The sequence below is a fragment of the Xenopus laevis genome, chromosome 5L (assembly GCF_017654675.1).
Source record: "Xenopus laevis strain J_2021 chromosome 5L, Xenopus_laevis_v10.1, whole genome shotgun sequence".
NCBI lineage: Eukaryota > Metazoa > Chordata > Amphibia > Anura > Pipidae > Xenopus > Xenopus laevis.
In genome coordinates this window covers 72663770-72682256 of record NC_054379.1, presented here as the reverse complement: position 1 = coordinate 72682256, position 18487 = coordinate 72663770, and the positions used below count along the sequence as shown (strand labels likewise).

Below are 18487 nucleotides of genomic sequence, written 5' to 3'. Positions count from 1 at the left end.
CCTTATCCAATATCATGTCGGCTTTCATATAATGTCAAAATGAAGCTTATCTCTGTCAGCTAAAATACTCTAGTAATTACACTAGGTTAATAACTGACACGCTAAGGGCATGTTACATTTTAGAATCTACAAAATGTTGTTTAAAAGGCCCATGATCGATACATTTAATTTCCGTTTCTTGCTTTAAAGGAACAGTAACAAAAAAGTGATTTAAAGTAATACAAATATAGTGCTGTGTTGCCCTGCACTGATAAAACTGCTGTATGTGCTTTAGAAACACTACTATTGTTTATATAAATAAGCTTCTGTGTAGCCATGGGGCAGCCATTCAATGGAGAAAAGGATCAAGTTACACAGCAGATAATCTCTGTAGAACATTATGGTGTTATGCAATAGTGTTTCTGAAGCAACCAGATCAGTTTTACCAGTGCAGGGCAACAGTAAATTGTTTTCATTTCTTTAAAACACTTTAATTTTTAGGTATTACTGTTCCTTTAAAATCGAAATCATTCGCTGCAAAATTGCTGTTGACACTAGAAGTCGTGCTGCATTTGCTGTAAGCAGTGATGTGGAAACATTGGAAGCCATTACTGTAATTAAAGGATATTTTCTGCTTTTCTCAAAACATCCTGCATTAATTTTCCACTCCCTAATCTCATATAGAAAATCTGAATTGGTACAAAATGTACATGCTGCCAATAACAGGAATGGTGGATTTGGTAAAAATACAGTTTAGAATCCATAATTCTATAAAGGTTTTATTTTTTTTTTTTTGAATGTCTACACATATTCAATTGTAAGACTTCTACCCCCTTCTTTGCAGGAACCATACTGGATAGTTCTTCATGACCGGATTGTAAATATCCTCAACAGCCCTAGCTTAACATCTGAGACAGAATGGGTTGGTTATCCTTTCCAGCTTTTTGATTTTACAGCTTGTCACAAGGCTTACTCTGAAATGAGCTGTAGTTACACCCTCGCTTTGGCCCATGCAGTATGGCATCATTCCAGCATTGGACAGCTGTCACTCATCCCAAAGTATGTATAGCACTTACACTTCTTAGATGTTGCGTTTTATTGATTGTATTATTGTAAAATGTTCTGGACCAGATAATCAATATTACACATTTGTATTGTACTGCCATGGTTATCAGATTTGAACAGCAACTTGAAAAGAAAAAAAAAAAGTTTGCCTTTCTTAATAACCAGTGTGATCTACAGATTTATACTTGGTCGTGTGACATGTTTGGTTTCAGTAGAATGTTTAGTTACTGTCAACCTGCTTGTTTGCAGATTTCTTCCTGAAGTGCTTATACCCATTGTGAAAACGGAGTACCAGTTACTTTATGTCTATCATCTTATTGGTCCCTTTCTGCAACGCTTCCAGCAAGAACGCACAAGATGCATGATTGAGGTAAAAAAAGGGCTTAAAAGGAGCAGTCTGACTGGTTATGCTGCTTTCATTAATCCCCTGAGAGTGGATTAAAGCACAGAATGTGGGTTTAGGCTAGCCCAACCTGTTTTGAAGCAGTCAGTGTCCGGTTATACATCTGCTGTTTTGTCTTGTTGCTGACTTACATGTGCACCTTAAAGGAGAAGGAAAGCTACAGAGGCATTTTATTGCCAATAGATTAGCCACAATAGTGCAAGCTAGAATGCTATATTTATTCTGTAGAATATTTTACCATACCTAAATAAAAAGCTCTAGAAACTCTCTGTTTGTTTAGAATAGGAGCTGCAGTATTAATGTGGTGTGACATCACTTCCTGCCCGAGTCTCTCCCTGCTCTGGGCTCAGATTACAGTAGAGAAGGGAGGGGTGGGGGGAGAGGAGCAAACTGAGCATGCTCTTGCCCAGGGCAATGAGGTTTAAGCTATGCCAAAGCATACATTAAAAATCTTGTCCCTAATCCCACTAACATTAAATTCTTTTTATTTTTGTTCATTGTCCTCTTACTCCCACAAACAAACATACACAGAGCTATAAGTAAAAACAGAGAAACCCGTTGCGCACGTAAATGAGTTGAATGATGATGATAATAGTAGATGGGTGCACAATATGGGACCTGTTCTCCAAAAATGCGTGGGATCTGGGTTTTGCCAGATAGGGGTCTTTCTGTAAATTGGATCTCCATGCCTTAAGTCTATTAAAAAAAAAATTGAAATATTATTACATAAACCCTATAGGATTGTTTTGTCTCCAATAAGGATTCATTGTTTGGATCATGTACAGGGTACAGTTTTATTATTATAGAAAATAAGAGAGTTTCTGCTTCTTTGGAAAACCAGCAAGCTGAGCAGTTGATCTTTGGTACCAGTGTATTTAAAACATAATAGAAGATCTTCTCAATACAGGAATGGGATCTGTTATCCAGAAACCCTGTATACAGAAAGCCGGCTCCCATAGACTCCATTTATCCAAATAATCTGTTTAAAAAAAAAAAAAATGGTTTCCTTTTTCTCTATTATAACAGTACATTTTCCTTATCCAAACTAAGATATACTTAATCCTTAATGGAAGCAAAGCCAGCATATTGGATTTATTTAATGTTTAAAGGATTTCCTAGTAGACTTAAGGTATGAAGATCCAATTTTCGGAAAGATCCGTTATACGGAAGTCACCAGGTCCCGAGCATTCTGGAAAAAATGCCCCATACCTGTATTATGTAGCTTGACCTGCCCGAAATTTTACTGAATTACCTTTTACAAAAGATGTTGTTTAATGAATTACCTCATTTATTTGGTTCGGGGAGCTCCTTCTGGGAGCAGGTTGCAGTACCCTGAGGTTACCATAGCCAGCAAAAAGCTGCTCCTGATAACGATCTGATAGCAAAAAGTTCAGTTTTTAAAAAAGAATTTTGGCTCTACTAGTGCAGAGAGATCAATTGTGGTGTGGCCACATCTTTTATCTTTTATCTTTTATTGTTGCTTTTTTTGGTATGTGCTCTCAGTATATTTAGGTAATCACATTTGCACCGCATTACTAATTTTGCTCAGGGATATAATTGGCAGCAAGGCAAGTAACACTGATTTCCAATCAAGCTGGAGAATGGCACTTGTCCTGCTTTAATATCAAATAAGTGTTGTTTTTTTAGCACTATTTAGCATCATTTCAATGCTTATATTTTATTAGAAAAAATTATTACATCATACAAGTCAGAAAAATGTTTTCTATTCCCTATGTTTACAATTTCTATTTGATATTTTTTCACAGATCGGCGTAGCATTCTATGAAATGCTTTTGAATGTAGATCAGTGCAGCACTCACCTAAGCTTTATGGATCCAGTCTGTGATTTCCTATACCACATGAAGTATATGTTTACTGGGGACAGTATAAAAGACCAGGTAAGTGATTATCCATTGTCTTTGCTCAGTGGTGCTGTGTTGGATATTTTTTTGGCAGCTTTCTGCAGTGCAAAAGTATTATCCAGGGCATGAACCAATATCTATGATAGGCAGCATTCGGCAAGAGAGAAAAGAGGTTTAAAAGTGATAAGACCATCATTTGTATGCGATTTATAGATCTGTGTTCTGCATGCACAGGGGCATTATAAAGTTGTATAAAAAGATGTGTTAAATGTCCTCTATAGTGCAGTAAACTAACTATGTATTACCCTGGGATAAAAGATAAATATGCTATTAATATGAATGTTCATAGAATTATCAGGCAAACATAAGAGATTCAAACTTGCATTTTTTAATGCCTCATACTTTTTTTTTTTTTTGTCATAAAATATTTTATGGAACTTTTATTTATCCATTATTACCAAGTGCACCTTAGTTTGCTAGAAGGTCTATATAGCTGTAGGCTGCAAAGCTCTGCCACCATACATTAAAGATTGCCCTGCATTATCTAGTTAGTATAGCAAACTGCGAGTATAGTATTTTGGACAAACATCCCTGACAGAAGTCTACAATTGCATCCGATAACAGTAATGTGGACATACCTATTTGCAACATCAAAATTGTTGTTCAACTGGGTTTATATATAATATATATGCATTTTAATTTTTTTTTTTTTTTTTAAATTTTAGGTAGAAAAGATCATCTGTAATCTAAGGCCTGCTTTAAAACTCCGGCTACGCCACATCACTCACATTAGCACAGAGTCGGCCGCTCCACCTCCCCCACCCATGAATAGCGGCTCTCCAGCTCCACAGCCCAACCAAGTACCCGTGAGTGTTCCTCTGACAGTCACTCAGTGAAAACAGACTCCAATTGTCCAGTCAATAGGCCGCACTTTTGAATCGATGGAGTTGTACTTTGTGGGCAGTTACAGATCAATCAGCAATTTTCTGTCCTCGTCGGACTAGATTATTTTTCTATTTCAATTGAATGTTATGTGGATAAATGAATCTGTGTACTACAGAGAACAGCTCACCTAATGGAAATACACATAATATTTAGTTACAGAAATAGTGAAGGAGCTCATGGTGTGAAAAGTGCAAAAGGACATACCCACGCTCTGCCTACAAAGCACTATCTTGGCACGGAACAGTGTTTGAATGTGTTTACTAGTTGTCTTTCACTCTGTTCCTGTAAAACTTTGACAGCTTTGTTGTTTTTCCTCCTTCCAGGGGAGGAGAGCTTAACATGAGTTGGCTTCTTTTTTTTTTTTTATAAAGTGAACTCTTAACATAACTGCTGTGTTTTGGAAATCCTCTTTTGTATATTTTGATCTCTTCTGCTTATGATTTAAAAGTATAGATATGAAGGCTGTACTAATTATGAAAAAAGTTTTTTTTTTTTTTTCTTTTTTAAATAAAGTTAACATCCAGGCTAACCTTGTGGTGGATGAAATGTTCACTATCCAGGTCTTAAAGCCCTTACACCACTGGTGCTTATTCATATATTGCCGTATGGGATCTGTTATGCAGAATTCTTGGGACTTGGGGATTTTGGTTATTTGGATCTCAATACAGTTGCTACTTAAAAATAATATAAGTTATACCCAATGTGTTTCCAGCCTCCAATAATAATTAATTATATCTTAGTTTGAATCAAGTACAATGTACTGTTTTATTATTACAGAGAAAGCATTTTTAAAAATTTGAGTTACATGATTATAGTGGAGTCTATTGGAATGGTCTACCGGTAATTTGAGCTAATTGCTTTGGTTTGGCTTTAAAGTATGGGTTTAGTTGTCCTGTAAATTCATATTGATAACCATGTTTATCAGCAACAATACTAGTTGTTCTTAAAACTACCCCATAGTTGGACCCACTTGCCTACATTTACCTAGACCCCTAAGTGTAAAAGCAAAAGTGTGTGCTTATTCAGAAAGTACTTCAGTCCATGGTGTGGCTGTACTTTGCACCTCATACAGATCTTTGCATCAACCCACCAGTGCTCCCTAACTCCGAAAATGACAGGGTGGGAAGTGGGGATGCCAAAAGGCTGCATATTATGAATAGAGTGCTGCCAAATGCAGGTAGTGCTGTTCACTTGGGGGGTGGGGGTGACTGTGTATGTTCTTTGCACCCCTGCCCTGCACATATTAAATGATTCCTTCTGTGATATACATTAGATATCCCTAATTTGCATAGAATTAAGACATTCAATTTACAGATTGGGTAGAGTGCCAACAAACTTGCCAGACATGAACATCTTGTCACTGGCCCTGGGGTTTTTGTCCAGCACACATTTGTGACCAAACTAGGCAAAGACTCCCTCATTAGGGAGCAGATTTATCAAGGGTCGAATTTCGAGTACATGGAAGTTAAAACTCCCATGAACTCAAAATTCGACTAAATTTTGTAAAAAATAAAATCAAAATTTTTAGATGAATAGAATCGACCCACAAACTTGAATCAAATTCGAATGAAATTCCATTTGAGTTTTTTCTCCGATAGAATATCAGGAAGGCTGCAAACAACTCCAAATTGATCCCAGGATGTCTTCCATTGACTAAAAGGCAATCTGGCAGGTTTTTGGTGGCGAATAGTTGAATTTGAGTTATTATAGGGCCATTGTATGATACATTTAGAAATTTCTAGTTTTCGAAATTTCTGACTCGAATCGAATTCTAATAATTACCTAGTCGAATTTGACAGGTTTGGCCATAAAAAAAACTTGAAAATTTGTATTTGAAATTTGAATTTTTACTTCGACCCTTGATAAATCTGCCCCAGGTGTCCTTACAAAATGATAAAAAGATTTTATAGTTATGGGTTGTCTCATTTCATAATTGCAGCATGAATATACTCCCAGTGTACATATATTTAGTGGGTCCATAGGAATTAGTTAGAACAAACTAAATGATTAAAGGGGTTGTTCAACTTTACGGTAACTTTTAGTATGGTATAGAGGCTGAGACAATTTTCAATTTTTTTTATTATTTGTCGTTTTTCAGTTATTTAGCTTTTTATTCAATAGCTCTCCAATTTCAGCAATCTTTTTGCTAGGGCCCAAATTACCCTTGCACTATGCATTGATTTGAATAAGAGACTGAAATACGAATAGGGGAGGGCGTGAATAGAAAAATTAGTAATAAAAAGTAGCAATAACAATACATTTGTAGCCTTACAGAGCATTTGTTTTTAGATGAGGTCAGTGACCCCCATTTGAAAGCTGGAAAGAGTCAGAAGAAGAAGGCATATAATTAAAAAAACTATTTACAAAAAAAATGAAGACCAATTGAAAGTTCCTTAGAATTAGCCATTATATAACATACTAAAAGTTGCCTTAAATGAACCACCCGTTTAGTTTCTAGTTAAGGATTTAATTAAATAGACAAATCAACAGAATATGGCACCTGGATATTTCAACATAAATGTTTATTAAAAATATAGAATTTACACAGCTTCAGAGTAAATTACACATTCCTTAGGAGTCACATTTCATTTAAAGCAGAGATAATTGTACTAATGTGAAAACACTGCCTTGCCAGCTTAATATAATCATATTGATTTTTAAAAATATGCAATTTCATATTTAACAAAAAGTAAAGCATGTCCTGGCTACTATTTAACCTATATGTGTCTAATGGCACACAGGAGAAGCCAATCAGCTGCCTTCCAATCCCATGTATGTATGTATGTATGTATGTATATCTGTGTATTGACAGACACTCGTTCTGAGCAGATTTTGATACCAAAATTTGATGCAGGCTGATACAGTGGGCGCCAGTGCAAAATACATATGAGGTGTAGAAGGCTTGATTGGCTGTATATGCCAGCAGAGAAAATGAGGATTCGTCAGAGATAAATAATAAATTGTTATGGTAACTGGGAATCTAGTGAATTCCAAACCTCAGTTGTAGACTTTGAACATTGCAAAAGCAGCAGATAGATCATTTCCAAATATAATGGACAACTGTATCTGAACAATCGTATCATATGTTAATTTTAAGCTGTACATCCCCTTTAAATCATATTTGTTTTTGAAGGTGTAAAATGCATTTTTTTTTAAAATGGGACTAGTCAAATTGTGTGCTTCATCCCGAGTGCTTTATTTGTACACTTGCTATATACAATATTGTGTAATTAGAAAATATCTGGAAGCATCATGGTCGATGCATGAAATCCTTCGCGTGCTTTCCCAAAGCATGACAAAGTCATATCAAGAGCAGTTTTAACTGTGACCTCAACGTCTCGCTTAGTTTCTCCGCGCGATGGGTTCACCTCCATAATGTCCACTGCTGAAAGTAAACCTGAAATATGAAATAAGTATAAAATCACTATCGTTTCAACAATGATGTCGATTATCAGTTGCTAACTGTGGGGCTGGTGTCCCTGGGGGAGGGGGGTTTGGTGATGCCCAGCCTGAAGGCCACATAGGGTGAGAATTGGGGTATATGGCCTGTTCCTTTCCTAAATACTCCTAAAAGCCCAGCTGAAAGGTTATTTAGGGTGAATATTGGCAATTATGAATAACAAATGTAGCTTTACTGTCCAGACAGAAAATGAAGCAAGTCAAATCCAATGCAGTGGATTGGGGATTACTAGTACATGTATGGAACCGGTTATCCAGAATGCTCGGGACCTGGGGTTTTACGGATAACGGATCTTTCTGTGATTTGGATCTTCATCCCTAAAGTCTACTAGAAAATGATTTAAATATTAAATGAACCCAACCGGCTGTTTCTGTTTCCAATAAGAATGAATTATCTTTTAGTTGGGATCTCAAGTATAAGGTACTGTTTTATTATGAGAGAAAAGAAGGACGTTATTTTTAAAAGAATTTGGATAACATGGAGTCTACGGAAGACAGCCTTCCCATAATTCGGAGCTTTCTGGATAAGGGGTATCCAGATAACTGATCCCATACCTGTATATAACTTTGTAAGACATGGATGCTTTTATTAGGTTCTTTCCTGACAGCCTGTAGCTGGAATGAGTATTTACAGTACAACTGTATTTATTTACCCCAACTATTATAATCAGGGGTCAATGTAAAAGTTAACTACTGGTACTATTTTTATCTCATGTATTCTCTTTACATCAGTGTCTGGCACAGAGCAGTCTATTAAGAACATCTATGTTCTGACACTTAGCAACACCATGCCAAGCCAGTTACCTGTTTTGTGAAGTTGTTCTGTGATGTACATGCCTTCCCTGTAAGTCAGTCCTCCAGGCACAGGGGTTCCAGTAGCTGGGGCTATGCTTGGGTCCAGTCCATCAATGTCAAAACTTAAATGAATGGGTCTCTTATGCCTTTAATAAAATATAGCAAATCATACAATTAGTGCATAGAAATTTCCTACCACAGGCTCTTAAGAACATATAAAACTAAATACTTGAATGGGATGTAAACCATGAAAATAAACTATTCATATACCCCAGACAGTAGAAGTCTAAGAAAATAGTTCTTTGGGGTTTTTTTTTTTTTTTTATTCTTTGTGGGTTTTGAATTTTTTTTCTGGTTATTAGGGTCACAAAATCAGGGCATGGTTTGAACGACGAGAGACTGTAAGATAGGATTCTATCTATCAAGAATATGAGTGTCTGAAGTAAAAAAATAACAAAAACCTATCCTCTTTCTGCTGGTCCTTTACGTTCACCTATCGATACAAAAGGAAAACTGCACTTTATCTATAATGTTTAATCTGTGATTTAAAGAGCATTCATTATATATCAGTCCCATTACCCCCATCACACCTTTTAGATCCTCTGTGTATTTTTGAAATTAGCTTGTACAGTTGTTTATTTTGTACTTACTTGCCAACCAAATATTCAAGTGTCTCTTCCATTACTTTGTCTATTTTAAGATAATCCACTTCAGACATTGAATAGTATTTTATACCAAGTGTCTTCAGAATGTAACTAAATAAAAATAGGAAATTTAAAATGAACAAAGAATCAAATTATTTTATTAAAAGTACTGTGTCAGGATGCAAATGTTACTTTTACAAATGTACCTTTATTACCATAAGAAACTAGTCAAGGGGGGCCTGAGTCTGCTTCCTTTGTTTTATTGGGGGCTATATTTAGGGTTTAACTGCTTTCCCCTGTGCTGAAGTACACGAGAACTTAGACAAAAGACTATGCCCCTAAGTGATTGTAGCACCCCCAAATCTACCCCCTAAGATGCTGATCTTATTCCATTAAAAAGGGGTGTTAGTCCAAATCTCTTCCCTACAGACACTGTACTGGTCATGGGACACTTTAGCCAATATAATGCAACCAAGTAGGGGGTGCCAACATATGAAAAATATGTCCAGAGGTGAATAGGGATCATTATTTCATGATGCCTTTGATGTCAGTATCATAACTAGCTATTTTTAAGGACAATATCTATATTTGACTTGAAAAGTCACAACTTCCAACGAATTTCAGACTGACTAAATGATCCAATTCTGCATTTTTAGCAAAGCTTGACAAGGCACATGAAGGGCTTTACCAGTTTTTGAAAAATAAACTTACTGCTCTCCTGGGTCCACATCTCTTAAGCCGATGTATACAATGTCTTTGCTACGGAGACATGGTTTCACCCACTCAAATCCTGGAACAGCCGGCATCTAAGGGGAGAATTTGGCGACACAAGAAGATCAAACACAGCTAATTGGATTTCGAACTTTATTTAAAAAAAAACAAAAGAACCTAAACACACAACATTGATTACTATATATAAGCTAGCTAAGAAGATAAATGAAATTTATGATTCTATGAATCAGGTTGTCCATTGTTCAGATGGTCCCTAGATGCCATTATGTATGCATACAACCAAGTTACCAACTGCTTGGGCATTCTGAGCAGTGTTACCCCTCCATATGTAATAAAGGCACTGTTTGCCCAGGAGCAGTAACCAACAGCAACCAATAAGATGCTTGCTTTAAAACAGGTGACCAATAAATGTTACCTGCTGATGGGTTACTGCTCCTGGGCAAACTTAGTGCCTTTTATTACATAACCCCCCTAAATGCAGACTGGGAAATGAAAGCTCACACTAGAAGGCACAATTTCATTCTAGAGAACAAGGAGTGATTTGATGTGTATGTATATTAAGATTTTGATTGCAGGCTGCATGGCAAACAGATATTATTTTAATCGAATCTCATATGCAGAGTTGTATTGTGAAATTCTCACTGATATGCACATGTCTTTATAGTGATTTAGTTTACCTTGCTTTTGAGTTCTTTCATTAAAAAAGATAACGGCTGTCCATGAAGGTTGCCACTGGGTGATGTGGACGGAGTGTTGATATCTGCATGGGCATCCACCCACACAACACAGAGATTAGGGTGAACTGCTGCGTGACCGGCAATCGTTCCCACTGCCAAGCTGCACAAAGAGAAATGGAAAACATAATGTCTTTAACCATCTGCAATAAAGAAGTGATGTGTGTGTGTGTATAACTCATAATGTAAAGGGCACACACCAAAATTGTATATATCTGGCTGCTGTTAAAAACTTTTCATATTGAGATGAGAAAGGTCTGAACATGCAAAGTCTCAAGATCTTAAATATAAAAAAGGAATAATCAAATTCCATGGATGAGGCTTATTTTCCTTCCAGTAAACCTACAATATCTGAGCACTAAGATCATAAATTAAATGTCATTTAAGTTTGCCAGAAAGTAAGTCAGTAAATTTGATAGTCTTGTAATGTGTACTGTTTACTCCAAAAAAAGGACTTAACTGGGTTTAAAACTAAAAAACTTAACATACTTTTAGTTTTTAGTTTGTGGGCTTGTCATTTTGTTGTTATTTACAGAAGATGTTTTAACTGGATCAAATCATTCACACTGACTGTTGAAGACAGGGGTGGTTTTGCAAAGCAGGTATTTTTCAAGGCTGAAACATCAGGGAAATCTGGATTAGGTCCTGTTTCTCTCCTTAAAATGATGTTAAGCTGTTACCAGACTCTAAGTTTCTTTAAAAAAGTGAAACTAAAAGATTTCTGGGTTACCAATTGCTAAATGGGATGGAAACTATAATCTATCTGGAAACAACAGGATTAAGTAACTGATTTTACCCATCTAAACAGCTGCAAAGCAAGCTTCTATTGATGCTCTTTGAAAACATAAACCTTATATGAGCAAATCATAATTAATTGCATTAGTATGTGTTCCTGCCCTTTCACATGGTTGCCAGTGCAGCCATCCTCCGGTGCTTCTGATGCTGGGGAACCCTAAAATTACAGCCACCCTGAACCTGGGGAAGCTCCAGAGTTCTCACAGCAGGTTGTGTCTGAAGAAGCAACAGACTTTCATGAAGTGAACTAAATTCAAAAAATTTTGAATGTACACTCCAGAAGTGATGCAACCCCCAGTCTGAAAATATTAGGTGCCAATTGCACCCGACTTGCATCAAAGTGCAAATTCAATTGCATCTATTTTATGTATAGGGCACAGTTGTGGTGGACATAACTTGGAGTGGTGCCAAAATTACATTAATATTAAAAATCTGCATTAATTGTAAAAAAAAACATGACTCATTGAATTTTTTCATGTATCAATAATCAACCCTGTACAGGATTTTTTTGGGCATTTTTATCAAAGCATGAACTCTTACTTTCATCATTTGATAAAAATGTCACCAAAAATTCCATAGAATGAATAGAGTGGAGGAATTTCAAGCTGTTGCCCCTTTTTTTTAATATTATAAATATGCCCCTATGTATGTACTGGAAGTATTTCCCTAAGTCAATAACTGGTTCTTTCAAACAACCCAGAAAAGGGCTGCAGACTACATGAAAGGTGATATTGGGACAATGGACTATTAAAAACGTAACATCCAGTCATTAGTCCTTGTAAGTTGCCATACCAGTTTATAAAGAGTATACGATATATAGATACTGTATATAGATACATTCTCTGTCAACCAGTGTTACATTAAAGTATCTGTGGAATGCAGACAATCAAAGAAAAAGAAGGATGCACTTTGTTGACAGCGGAGTTAATTTATATATGGCCATCAATCAACACTGTGACCTTATTTAAGAGTAGTTTGTCAAGTCTCTGCAATTGGCACTTCGGGCGACTTCAGAAATCCGAAGTGATTTGTATTAGTCGCCCACAGTAGAGGAGATTTGTCGCTGGCTGACTAATCTCCCCGTGTGTCACCACCCTTAAGCAGGTGTTCCAGGGTATAGCCCAGTAAATTAGGCAATTAGTCTCTCTGCATTTTCATTTTGTTTCACTTACAGGAGAGAAGGACTGAAAATAATTCAGAAAAAGAATTTAAAAGCAGATGGTGTTTATGTGATTGCACCTCTGCTGGAGCTGTGTACAACAGACAGACTGTGATAGATTGGATAGACCGATAGATAAACCCTTGGTATCACATCCAGATTTCACTTATTTCTGAAGCTGACAGACCTTTCTGAAGTACTTTCCACTGACAAATAGTATTCTTAAAGCTATCAGAAGCAACCAACACAGAATAGAATTCTTATTTGTGCCCAACTCTTCAATTCATAAAAGTCTTGTATGTCCCTTCTGCCTCCTTACTTCAGGCACAAGCCAACCTGATACTTTTGCTCATTTCGATTTGAAATTACTGTATCAGCTAAAAACTCACTACAGGTATGTGACCTGTTATGCAGAACAAGGTTTTCCTGACAAGAGATCTTTCTGTATTTTGGATCTCCATACATTGGGTCTACTAAAAATAATTTAAACATTAAATAAACCCAATAGGCTTGTTTTGTCTTCATTACATCTTAGTTGGGATCAAATACAAGGTACAGTTTTATTATTACAATAGAGGAATAATTTTTAAAAATGTTAATTTTTGATTTAAAACTGAGTCTATGGGATCGATCCATCCATATGGGATGCCATCCCATAATTCGGAGCCTTCTGGATTAAGGGTTTCCGAATAACTGGTCCCATACCTGCACATTAATTCCTGAATATTTTAACTTAGAATGACGACTGCAATGCCCTGGGCACTGAGTGTCCCGAGTGTACAACATATTGAAGGCAGAGAAATGCTGACTTTTATTTATTGGACAGAGATGAATCTCACTTGCAAGCCCTGGCCTTCCAGAAGTAGAATGTACTGGAGGGATCTGCACCCTCCCATTCAATATAGTACAGAGAGAGTTGTGTGCCAGTGAATTTTCTTTCTACTAGAAAGTACCTGTGATCTCCCCCAATGGTTAGGCATGTCTTGTCAGCTTTCTTTACTGCTGTGACAGCATTGGCCAATATTTCTGTAGCTTTCCCAACTGTACGTGGGTTTTTCACATTGTTAAATGGTGTGTCATTAGGCACATCAGGAAAATCCAAATCCCCACAATCTCGAACATCATTGCCTGTGAATAAAGGAAAAAGCACAGTGGAAAACATTTCAATACATGTTCTCTCTCAAAATACATTTTGACATGGAAGCCATAACTGAAACTAAAAAGAAGTGGTGACTCACAAATCTCTGACAACATTTACAGAACGTACTTAATGTTTACTATAACAGAGTATTGCAAAAGGGCTATAGTTGCACAATTTTGGGCATAAGTCTTTTTAGGTAAAATAGGAAATTGATTAGTCTCATTTTTACATGTACATTTTTATGGCTAGCAGCAAGGTCAATAAACACAATTTTCATCTGCATTGATCTGAATTTGTTCCCCATCATTTTCCAGTCTATCATCTGTAGATCATTATATACAGTGTGTTTTTTGGCAAATAAATTTTTTTCTGAGAATATTATGCTCTGTGCCACACTATATTTTTATTTGGTATTATGGACGCAACACAGGGAGCAAAGTATTATCTGCTAGAGAAAAGGCAATATTATAATGCAGAGGCTTACCAAATTCTCTTAATTTCTCAATTAACCCGGCCTCTCTTAAATATTTAGGCCCCTCTTCCACTCCTCTTCTTGGCTAACAAAAAAGGAAAGAGAAAAAAATACATTAGAAAGTTGTTTTTAACCAGTTGACACTTCTAATTCAATTTAACCTTTGTAATGTTCTGTTTCATTGAACCAACAGCCATAAGATCAATTAGTAGGACACTGGCTGACATGGTGCATCAGCAGATTACATTTTCAACCCTACCCAGACTACTTATCAACTGATATCCATGGTACACACACACACACACACATATATGGCCATCTTAGGGGTATATTATTTAAAGGTGTGAAAACCAAGAATGTGCCAGTAAATTATACTCTTTTAGATATTGAAGGCTGACCTGATAGGGAACCGAAGCCCCTCTTTCTCGCCTATTCCATAGACAAACAAAAGTGATTTCTATGGTACGTTGAGATCAGGTGAACTTTTAGGAACAATTCTAGAAAACCCAAGGCCTGGCAGTAAATCCTAATTTTTTATTCTCTAGGTTTAATGTTCCTGACAATCAGACAGCATTTTTCACTTCAGACTGGAACGAGGCAGAATAGGAACACTAATAACTTGAAACCCCACACAAAACAAAAATGATGAGCATCTGAATAGTTGCTTAGAATAGAATCTACCATAGACACTGATATACTTTGTAAATACACTTTTTTTTCAACCAGAATTCTAGAGTACTACAATGAAGCTCAAAATTGTTTGTGTTTATATGCCAAACTGCTGAAGGCAACCCTAAAATGTGGTAAGTTATGCATGCACATTTACATTACATTCCTATTGCAGGAATTTCAAGAATAACACGTTTCCTAATCTCTTTTTAGCTAAAAGCTTGAAAACTTGAAAAGCCACATAGAATAAAAATGATGAGCATCTAAAGAGTTTAAGAAGTGAAATCTCTGTTTATGAATACACCGCTGTAATTTTTCAAATATAACTGGTAAGTTTTGTTTATGGTTTAACAGTACTGTATTGACAAAAAAGAAGCTATGTGGATTTGTCAGGATGGTGTTTTGTGATTCACATTATTTAAAGCAGGAAAACAATAATCACAGTTGCTTTGTCATTGTGAGACATTACTTATTCATGCAGACAACAATACATAGGGTGTTGCATTATAGAGCACAGATGAATGGCACGTCTGATTTCTCGGTTACATCACGGAACATCCTGTTGGTCCTTACCACAGACACTGAATCCCTTTGTAAATACACTTTTTTTCAACCAGAATTCTACAGTATTTACAGTGAAGCTCAAATTAAAAATGTTTGTGTATATATATATATATATATATATGGCAAACTGCTGAAAACCAACCCTTAAATGTGATGCATGCACTTTTGCATTCTTTACCATTGCAGGAATTTCAAGAATAACACGTTTCCTCTTATCTCTTTTTAACTAGAAGCTTTTTTGAGAGTCTTTAGTTATTAAAACCAATAACCTCCTGATAGGTGTCGGTTAACATTCTAACCCCTCTCATTTGAATTGTCTTGTTTAATTAGTTTTGCTTGTCTCTTCTCAGCTTGAACCCTCTAATATTCAGAATGTCAATGTTTTTACTTGTACGCATTTCAATGGCAACCTGGGAAAGGCATTCTGCATTGGAAACCCCAGGGCACTTCTGAGACTAATTTATTTCCTTAAAGGGGTGGTTCACCTTTCAGTTAACTTTTAGTATGTAATAGAATGAAGAAATAAGGGTACTCCAGACTCACCCCTCCTCTGTTCTCTGTAATGCACCTCCAAATGCCGGATGCTCTGCCAACAGTGTTCGATTTGTAATAAGACATACTTGAACAACAAAAGCGACACTCCGGATAAAAATGCTGGTTTTATTGCACCTGACGTCACCTGACGAAGGGGGAGGTGCCCCCGAAACGTTGTGTCGACTTAATAAACACGTAAGGGTTAAGTCCCCTACTTGAATTGCACCTGTGTGCCGGTACCTGTTTTCTTCGTTTTTATTGCAATAGGTCACAGACCAGCATCGCTGTTTTTTTTTTATCCGGAGTGCCGCTTATCTTTGTTCGAGTATGTAATAGAATGGCTAATTCTAAGCAACTTTTCTATTGGTCTTCATTTTTTATTTGTTATAGTTTTTGAATTATTTGCCTTCTTCTTCTGGCTCTTTACAGCTTTCAAATGGGAGTCATTGACCCCATCTAAAAACAAATGCTCTGTAAGTCTTTATTGTGATCGCTACTTTTTATTCCTCCTCTTTCTATTCAGGCCTCTTGTATTCATATTCCAGTCTCTTATTCAAATTAGTGCATGCTTGCTAGGGGAATTTCGACTCTAGAAACCAGATTGCTGAACTTGCAAATCGGAGCGCTCAATTACTCAAAAACTGCAAATAATAAAAAATGAAAACTAATTGCAAAATTATCAGAATATCACTCTCTACATCATATAAAAATTTAATTTAAAGATGAATAATCCCTTTTAAAGGGGAGGACTCAAAAAGTAATACATTTCTTGCTAGCTCCTTTTTTTGCAACCCCCAGAATCTCTCTGCTTGTTTGTCTGCCAAATGAGTGCTGCGAGATAAAGTTCTTCTTCTGGTGCCATTCCATAGCTGTCTTTCCCTTTAGCAGATTATTAGTGCAACACAAGCTGTATGTGGAAGCAACCTTCTAACTAAAACAATGTTACTATATGTTGGCAATGATGTGCTATGGAGAATGAAGCTGCAGACTAAAGAGCTAGTGTTATTAGTTAGTTCCTACTGCACAAAATGTGTTTTTTTTTATTTGTGAGCCTTGCACTTCAGATAGCAATGTCATTTGAATACCATGGACTGTAATAAACAGTAAGTGATTTTCCCTACACACTGCCTTTTTACATGATTACTATTTAATTGATATAGCATTAGTATGAAATTAGCAAATAAATGATTTAACTAAACAGATATGCTAGTTAGAGTGACAACATTTTGTAATAAATGCAATCATGCATGCAATTTGCCTTACACATTTACACTGTAAGAGCAGTTACCGTTTGTTTATATCAGCAGAACTGTGAAAGCTCAGGGATGTACTAGAATTGCAGTACAGGTATAGGACCTGTTATCCAGAATGCTCTGGACCTGGGGGTTTCCAAATAAGGGGTCTTTCCATAATTTGGATTTCCATACCTTAAGTGAACTAAAACATATAAACATTAATTAAACTAAATAGAATTATGTTGCCTGCAATAAGGATTTATTATATCTTAGTTGGGATCATGATACTGTTTTAGTATTACAGAAAAAAGGAAATCATTTGTAAAAAAAAAATTCATTATTTTATTAAAATGGAGTCTATGGGGGGTGACCTACCTGTAATTAGGAGCTTTCTGGATAACAGGTTTCCAGATAACAGATCCAATACCCATACTGGCAATCTCAGTTTTCAAGTGACAAGTCAATACACTTGGGTTCAGTATTACTGCCAGTGTCAGACAACCTTAAGCTTTGCTCAACAAAAGTATATTATCCTGGGCTATAGGTACTGTATGTGACAACTTGTTTGAGCAACTGTAAAACTACATGGTTAAAATAAGTTCTGGGAATTTAAAACTGAATTAACTGCTGAAGTTTGTGAAGGATAAAATAGGATTCTGGAGATTTAAGAAACTGTAGTGGTAACCCTTAAAGAGAGTCAAAGATGCTAAAACATAAATTAAAATAGTCAACTTGCCATCTAGATGATGGATATGTAGGTCTGCAATTGGATCAGATAGAAAGATAAAAAAGGGCAAAATTTGTAAAAAAAAATATCTGTCTCACCTGTCCCTTGGAGAATGGGGCTCCAATGACTCCAACTGATGTCTTTCCTTGGCTACTCATTGTAAGCAGCTTCCCAAGTGACAAATTGATGTTACTAACAGTTGGAATCTCCTTTTGTACTCTACTATTGTGTGTCAGCATGAGGCAAAGAGGTGTAACTTCTCCACCCAGCAGTACATATTATGCAAGGTCCAGACGTGTGTTTGTCTCATGTCATTGCATAAAAAGTAGGTTTTCAGGCAATATTGTAATTCATTTACTTGACCACTGGTGTTCATTGCTCAACTGAAAACATTTGTTTAAGAAACAAATTAGTATCTGTTTTATATTTGAATGCAATATCAAAATAACACTGTTTTAACACAAAAAAAAAGACCGCTTTGTACCTTTTAATCTCTGTTGGTCAATGTCCTATATTACAGACCATTAATACTCACTTTTTATATGTACAGGTATGGGACCTGTTATCCAAAAT

At 36.2% G+C, this 18487-nt stretch overlaps 2 protein-coding genes across 4 annotated transcripts in view; one reads left to right on the top strand and one right to left on the bottom strand.

Annotated features, from left to right (window-relative positions):
- med23.L (mediator complex subunit 23 L homeolog) overlaps positions 1–4829 on the top strand; it is a 45934-nt gene extending 41105 nt beyond the window's left edge. For both annotated transcript variants that reach the window (XM_018261776.2, NM_001090215.1), the window contains 4 exons: positions 824–1038; positions 1294–1414; positions 3214–3345; positions 4035–4829. In XM_018261776.2, the coding sequence (XP_018117265.1) occupies positions 824–1038; positions 1294–1414; positions 3214–3345; positions 4035–4205 (639 nt within the window). In that variant the 3' untranslated portion in view covers positions 4206–4829. The remainder of the gene's footprint in view (positions 1–823; positions 1039–1293; positions 1415–3213; positions 3346–4034) is intronic.
- A 1930-nt stretch (positions 4830–6759) lies between these two features.
- Positions 6760–18078, bottom strand: arg1.L (arginase 1 L homeolog). 2 transcript variants are annotated; one of them, NM_001086948.1, is given in 8 exon segments: positions 6760–7651; positions 8518–8654; positions 9159–9263; positions 9864–9958; positions 10562–10721; positions 13526–13700; positions 14198–14270; positions 18013–18078. In NM_001086948.1, coding segments are annotated over 8 exon segments (972 nt in total). In that variant the 5' UTR covers positions 18073–18078; the 3' UTR covers positions 6760–7484.
- Positions 18079–18487: the final 409 nt, after the last annotated feature.

Bases quoted from the DNA above. Each gene is read 5' to 3' on its own strand.
- arg1.L (XM_018261662.2), bottom strand. From the start codon at position 16,036: ATGTCTTATTACAAATCGAACACTGTTGGCAGAGCATCCGGCATTTGG. The intron at 10,722-13,525 runs GTACTTTCTAGT...CTCTTTGTGCAG, and splicing joins ACCATTGGGGGAGATCACAG to CTTGGCAGTGGGAACGATTG. The intron at 9,959-10,561 runs GTAAACTAAATC...TTCTCCCCTTAG, and splicing joins TGAAAGAACTCAAAAGCAAG to ATGCCGGCTGTTCCAGGATT.